The following is a 7,051-nucleotide window of genomic DNA, read 5'->3' on the forward strand; positions in this document are numbered from 1 at the left end:
AATTAATTTAAAAACACTTATGGTGGACTTAAAAGCGCTTTTATGGCATGTCATTTAACGATGACGTTGTTTACCATGAAAACAATTTGTTTAATAAGGATATTTGTACATTTATATCTGAAATTCATTTATATCATAAAACTACTGTTTGTATATTTAAATAAATATTTAGCGCTGAGCTGATAATTATCCTTGATGATGCAAGGCTTATCGTGGCGTGCAAAAACTCTTGATAGGGATTATCATGGATGCAGCATTAGTTTATCAAAACATAATAATTTGCGTAACCATTACAAAGTGCAGCGTTGCAGCGTGTGTGTTTAATGACTTCCGACTGATAACGTAAATACCACGTGTGGAGGTTAAGGTCAAAGACGTCATATCTTATCAGTATATATATAGATATATAATTCGCGCACACAAAATCATTATCATCATGTCTTCCTCCAACGCGCTGACCACACCCTCCACCTGGGACGTTTCCATCGTCGAGGGATCAGGCCTGGAGAGTCTTGAAGACCTCTACATTATCTTGAAGGCAGTGTTCCCTCAACCTAATGTTCAGGTAGGAAAAAAATAAAAATATTATTGATAAAAAACTTTAGATTTATAAACGTTATACTTTATATCTTTAAAATGTTTTCAACCAAATTCACCTAAGATTCAATAGTGATGATATGTTATATCACTATCTGATAAATACACTGTATATTAAACTTATTTGCAAGTAATAATACCCTAAATTAAATAATCATACTTATGAATTAAATTATCAATGTCAATTTCTATTTTTATATCTACATTTTGAATTATGATTATTTCAAAAATGATTGCCCAAAAAACTAAATTGTCATTGTATGGAACAAGAAGGCTTTAATTTATCGTTTCATGTTCATCATTATTTTCTTTGTTAATTAATGTTTAGGTTGATTAATTATTTTTTTACCTATAAATTAAACTTATGACTAAACCTATAACTAAACTTTGATATATTTCTAGATAAGGTACAGAAGATAACAGCACTTAATTTATTTTAACACACGTTTAAAAAATATTATAAATTAATTTTATTTTACATGTTTGTTTAAGTTTGAACGGAGGGATGACCAAACATACAGAGTACGGCTGCCGTATTGTGTGAAGCTCACATCGCTCCAGGCCAGGTTTGGGGAGTATGCTGGGGCAGTGACAATAATCTCCGCTGCGGCAGACCTCACGTTGGCTCAAACCAGACGCCTGGCTGAGCTGCGCTCGAAGATCATCAATAGTAAGAGATAGTGAAAAACCATCAATTACTATAGTACAATTCATCGTAGGGACTAGCCAATTATAGAAAAATACATTTTATAATTTGAATAAGAAATACTCCATATCATTGTCAAATATAAATTACTATTCTATTGTAATCTGTTAACGATGCAAAACTATCTTGCAACGATTAAACTCAAATTTTGTAAACCATGTAATACGTGGTACAGAGAATCTGACAATCACCCTGCAAGTAACACTCATTTAAAAAATACATTGGGCTATTTGCCAATTATTGAGACCGAGTCTGCTGCAAAATGTAGGCTTAAAACCTATTACTTAACAAATGGTGAAGGATACATCGATATAGGTAATTTTTTAAAATATCACACGAAACCTTTGATTATTTCAAAAATTCAAGAACACCTTCTTAAGTCGAAAACTCTGAAATGTAATATTATTTTAAAATGTATCTATGCAAGAACTGAAGGAGAAGAAGATGAAATCAAAGAACTGTCATTTAAGACAACAAACGAGCCCATACTACTAGGTACAGATCTAAACACGTATTGTAAAAACGCTTTTGATAAACTTTTAACAGAACAATCAGAACACCAAGGTAAAGGTTCAGGATGGAGTCTAAAGAGTATTATAGGGCTGGAACTAAGAATTAATAAATACTATCCATTAAGAGGACATTTTAATTTATGATACAAAATCTAAAAGTGGAATTGTAATTGATCCAACAATAAGGTTCGAAACATCATCAAACCAACCCCTAGAAGTAGATGAAGAAAAGAGGAAAATTTATAGTAAATGTGAAACTTATTTAAGAAACAAATATAATCTAAATTCAATATCAGTAATTGGCATAATGATTGGTGCAAGAGGGACTATTACAAAATTTTTTGACGAATTTTTAAAAAAATATAATCTTCCATCAAAATTAAAAAATGAAATAGTCATAAAAGTGCTAAAAGAATCATGTAAAATCATTCAAAATCATTTATATGGACAACGTTATTAATCTATGTTACATGTTATTTATATCATAAATTTAAGTTTTTTTTACTGTGTCTAATAGGCAAAGTTTATTAATAAACTCAGTTTTCAAAATAAAAAAAAAAAAAAATATATCCTTACCAGCTTTCATTGCAAACAAGAAAGCTGTTGTAAATGTAAAGAATCAGGATGATTATTGCTTCAAGTATAGTATATGGGCGAAAAATGTACCTCGTAATCCACAAAGAGTCCGCAATTATATTGATAATGCAGAAATGAATGCAGCGTATGACTGGGACTGTATTAACTATCCTGTAAAACTTAAGTCAATACCTAAATTTGAACAGATAAACAATATGTCTATAAATATATTTGGAATAGAAAAGAAACACAATAGTGAGGAATATATTGTATATCCTATTAAAGTAACAAAACAAGAAAAAGATGATCACCGTGATTTATTACTATTGAAAAATGAAACAACATCTCACTATGTGTGGATTAAAAACTTTGATAAATTAGTAAGCGCGCAAACCTCTAACCACAACGGAAGAAAATTTGTTTGTAAATCATGTTTAATCCATTTTAATGATAAACCTACCTTCGATTTACATAAACAGCTATGTAACAATCATGAACCTGTTGCTGTAGAAATGCCTAATGAAGATAATTGTAAACTTAAATTTAAAAATTTCAAACACCAACAACAAGTCCCGTACATTGTATATGCTGATTTTGAAAGTATATTAATACAAAAAAGTCCATGTAATAATTGCAATTCTTTTACCTGTAAAAATCCCAATGAATGTTGTATTAACTGTTTCCGAGTCAACTGTAAAAATTTGAATCAATGCTGTTTGAACTGTAAAAGACCGAATTGTAAGAACTCCCACACCTGCAAAACTAAACATGCTACGCAAAATCAATCTACCTCTTCAACTGTTGACTATCAAAAGCACTACCCATCAAGTTTTTGTTATTATGTTGTTTCAAGTAATGGTGAAAAATCAGAACCAGTCCTTTTTCGCGGAGAAAATGCTGTGAAGGTATTTTGCCAAAAGATCAGAGATGAAGCTCTTAAAGTGTACGAGACGTACAAAAATAAGTTGCCTATGGAGTTAACGGATGAAGAAGTGGACATGTTTGAACGTTCATCTTGCTGTCACATATGTGAAGAACAGTTTACTGCCGATAATTTAAGGGTTAGAGATCACGACCCTAATACAGGGAAATTTAGAGGTGCAAGTCATTCAAATTGTAACTTGTCATATCAAAATCCACACTTTTTGCCCGTAGTCTTGCACAATATGTCAAATTATGACCTCCATTTTATTATTAAAAGTCTCGATTGTGATGAAATGGAAATAAAGGTAATCCCTAATACAGAAGAACGGTATATCTCTTTATCAAAGAAAGTTGCTGCTAGATTTGAAATTCGTTTTCTTGATTCGTACAAATTTATGTCTAGAAGTCTTGATGAACTAGTCAAAAATCTTGACAAAAATCAATTCAATGAAACACTTTCTTATTTCGGTTATGATAAACTTAATATTGTTACAAAAAAAGGCTGTTTTCCCTACGAATACATAGATGGCTGGGAAAAATTTAATGAGACTAGCTTGCCTTCTATTGATCAGTTTTACAGCTCTCTAAATAAGTCAGAAGTTGCTGTAGAAGATTATAATAGGGCTGTTGAGGTTTGGAACAAATTTAACTGACAAACCTTAGGAGAATTTTCTGATATCTACCTTAAGACTGATGTGTTACTATTAAGCGATGTATTTGAAAATTTCCGAAAAGTTTGTAAATCCAATTATGGTTTGGACCCAGGTTGGTATTTCACAGCTCCTGGCCTTTCGTTCGACGCGTGTCTTAAATTGACTAAAGTTGAAATCGATTTGTTAACAAGCTATGAACAGTACATGTTCATAGAAGCTGGTATTCGTGGTGGTATTTCTATGTGCACTAAACGTTACTGCGAGGCATCAAATAAGTATTTAGTTTCAGAAACAAATCTTGACTCGGAATCACAACCTGGTGTCAAACCTATGGATCAGGGACTCTGGACAGTTGATAATTCAAACTTTATATTATTCCTAGATATAAATAACCTTTATGGGGCTGCAATGGGAGAAAGTTTACCGTTAAAGGACTTTAAATGGTTAACCCCTGTTGAAATTGATGAAGTAAAAAATAAAATTAATGATATTGGTGAAAATGATGAAGTAGGGTTTATACTTGAGGTAGATCTAGATTATCCGGCACATCTACATGAACAACACAACGACTTACCATTTTGCGCCCAAAGAAAAGTACCACCAGGTAGTAAACATTCAAAATTGTTAACAACTTTAGAACCTAAACGTAATTACATAATTCACAGCCAAGCGTTAAAACAGGCCGTAGAGCATGGATTGGTTTTGGTTAAAATCCATAGAGGTATGAAATTTGTTCAGTCTAAGTGGTTGTATGGATACATCGAAAAAAACACAACATTTAGAAAAAATGCGCAAAATGAGTTTGAAAAGGAGTTTTTCAAACTCATGAACAATTCGGTTTATGGCAAATGTATGGAAAACGTAAGAAACAGAATGAATATGGAAATAGTTTGTAGCACTAAAAGGCTCGATAAGCTTATTGCTAAGCCTAATTTTCGTGATAGAACTATATTTACAGAAAAACTGATAGCAGTTCATCTAAATAAAACTAAAGTAAATTTTAACAAACCCATTGCAGTAGGTATGGCTATTCTTGAACTAAGCAAAATCGTAATGTATAGATATTTTTATGATATTTTTCCTCGTGTATTTGGTCAAGGAAATGTAGAACTATTATATACAGATACGGATAGTTACCTTATAAATGTAAACTCAGTTGACGTATATGAGCAAATCAAGGAGAATATACATTACTTTGACACTAGTGAGTACCCAATAACACACGCTTGTTTCTCTCTCGATAATAAGAAAAGACTTGGTGTTATGAAAGATGAAACTTTATCAGTTCCCCTAAAGAAATTCATTGGTCTTAGGACAAAGCTATATACTACTCTTAGTAAGAATTATGATTGTAAGAAACGTGCTAAGGGTGTAAAGAAAAGTGTTGTTAAAAATGAAATAACTTTTCAGGACTACGAGAGAGCTTTGTTTTGTAATCAAAACCAGTACAAAGAAATGAATATAATTAGGAGTAGGAAACATGATGTATACACAACGAAAGTACGAAAACTAGCGTTATCGTCTCATGATGATAAAAGATTTGTATTAAATGATAATATCCATACCATGGCATATGGCCATTACAAACTAATTGAGAATAAAAAAAGGAAAATTGATTTACACAAAGAACTGATTGCAAAAAAAGCTAAAATGACCAATGATTCTTGTTAAGCTCAAATTATTTGTTAGATTTGTATGTAAGTTAATTTAGTTTTTTACTTTTCAGATAATGTTTTTTTGGAAACTGTACCGGTCAGGTACGAACAACTTTCTGTTGACGAGGGCTTCCTTAATATGCCTGAATACGAGAACATGGGTCGGGTTGCTATACCTCTGCACGCATTTTTCCCTTCCTGTATTTACACTATAACCTTAAATCCTGGAGAAAGAAAAACCATATCTGCGGGTATAAAAATTAGAATACCTGAAGGTTATGAAGGACAAATTCGACCGGTAGCATGGCAAGCGGAAACTTTCGGGGTGACAGTTTTAGACTCTCCAGCGTCTATTGACTCCAACCATACAGACGTAGTCAGGGTTAACCTAATAAATCATGGAAACGAGCCGTTCAGCATTAATTACTGTAGTCACATCGCAGATCTTGTCCTAATAAAGGTTGCTAGGGTGTGTTGGGTCTTAAACGGTGGTTCCGAAGATCACGATGATCCGGACTGTAAATTAGAGGAAATAATTGTTGACAATCATGTGTCTGTCATTGTAAGAAGGGACATTATCTAGTTACAAATAAATCAAGTAATTTGAGCTTTACAGTAAATTTATGTAAATAGTGGAATAATAGAAAGTATTATGACTGTAATGAAAAAAACTGTAAACTTAACTTATCTATTTAGTTTGATTGTTTATGTTTTTAATTACTGTAACCATTGAATCTTCAAATTAATACATAGATTTTTTTTCATAATTTTGTAAGTGTAACAATTATATTTGACATTTGTTATGTATATTTGTAATTTTGATATGTTTGTAAATAAATATAAATTATTTTGACATACAATCTGTGTTCAGTGTTATTTATTACCTACCTTGTTTCAGATTAATTTATCTCCCTTTCATTTATCTGATATAAATATATATTTATACACAATTAAATATTACGTCATGAATAAAAACATAGTTATATCAATCAAAATAAGAGAATAGCATCATTTGATGTTTGACTTTCAAGACGATGAAACCAAGTATCGACAAGTTTGGAGGTTATATAGGTTTTACTTCCAAAGAAAACGTTGTAGTAGGACCTTCAGGAATAGGTTTCAAGCTAACTGATAAACAAAATTTTAATATTGAAAACAAAAGGTTAACAAACGTAGGGGAAGCTGTCGATTCTAGTGATGCCGTTACTTTAAATTATATTTCATCAAAATGTCTATTGTTAGAGGATAAACAAGTTAATTTAAGAAAGAGAAAAATTGTTAATGTCAATGATCCTGAATCAGACATGGATGTTGTTAATAAGAGGTACTTTCAAAATAGTATGGACAAAGAACTACGAGATACTATTAAGTTTGATAGAAAGAAATTTATTATTGATTGCGAAAATCATAATATTAAAAATATATCAA

General features: G+C 31.4%; 1 protein-coding gene across 1 annotated transcript; it reads left to right on the plus strand.

Moving 5' to 3' along the window:
* Positions 1 to 410: 410 nt before the first annotated feature.
* Positions 411 to 1,482, plus strand: LOC129001927 (uncharacterized). The gene is made up of 2 exons (XM_054429363.1): positions 411 to 565; positions 1,090 to 1,482. The coding sequence occupies exons 1-2, from the start codon at positions 437 to 439 to the stop codon at positions 1,276 to 1,278; spliced, it is 318 nt and encodes a 105-aa protein (XP_054285338.1). The 5' UTR covers positions 411 to 436; the 3' UTR covers positions 1,279 to 1,482.
* Positions 1,483 to 7,051: the final 5,569 nt, after the last annotated feature.

Source organism: Macrosteles quadrilineatus, unplaced genomic scaffold (assembly GCF_028750875.1).
Source record: "Macrosteles quadrilineatus isolate MER2022 unplaced genomic scaffold, UCM_ALF_1.0 Scaffold_9__3_contigs__length_116548681, whole genome shotgun sequence".
Classification (NCBI taxonomy): Eukaryota; Metazoa; Arthropoda; class Insecta; order Hemiptera; family Cicadellidae; genus Macrosteles; species Macrosteles quadrilineatus.

Bases quoted from the DNA above. Each gene is read 5' to 3' on its own strand.
- LOC129001927 (XM_054429363.1), top strand. From the start codon at position 437: ATGTCTTCCTCCAACGCGCTGACCACACCCTCCACCTGGGACGTTTCC. The intron at 566-1,089 runs GTAGGAAAAAAA...TGTTTGTTTAAG, and splicing joins TCCCTCAACCTAATGTTCAG to TTTGAACGGAGGGATGACCA.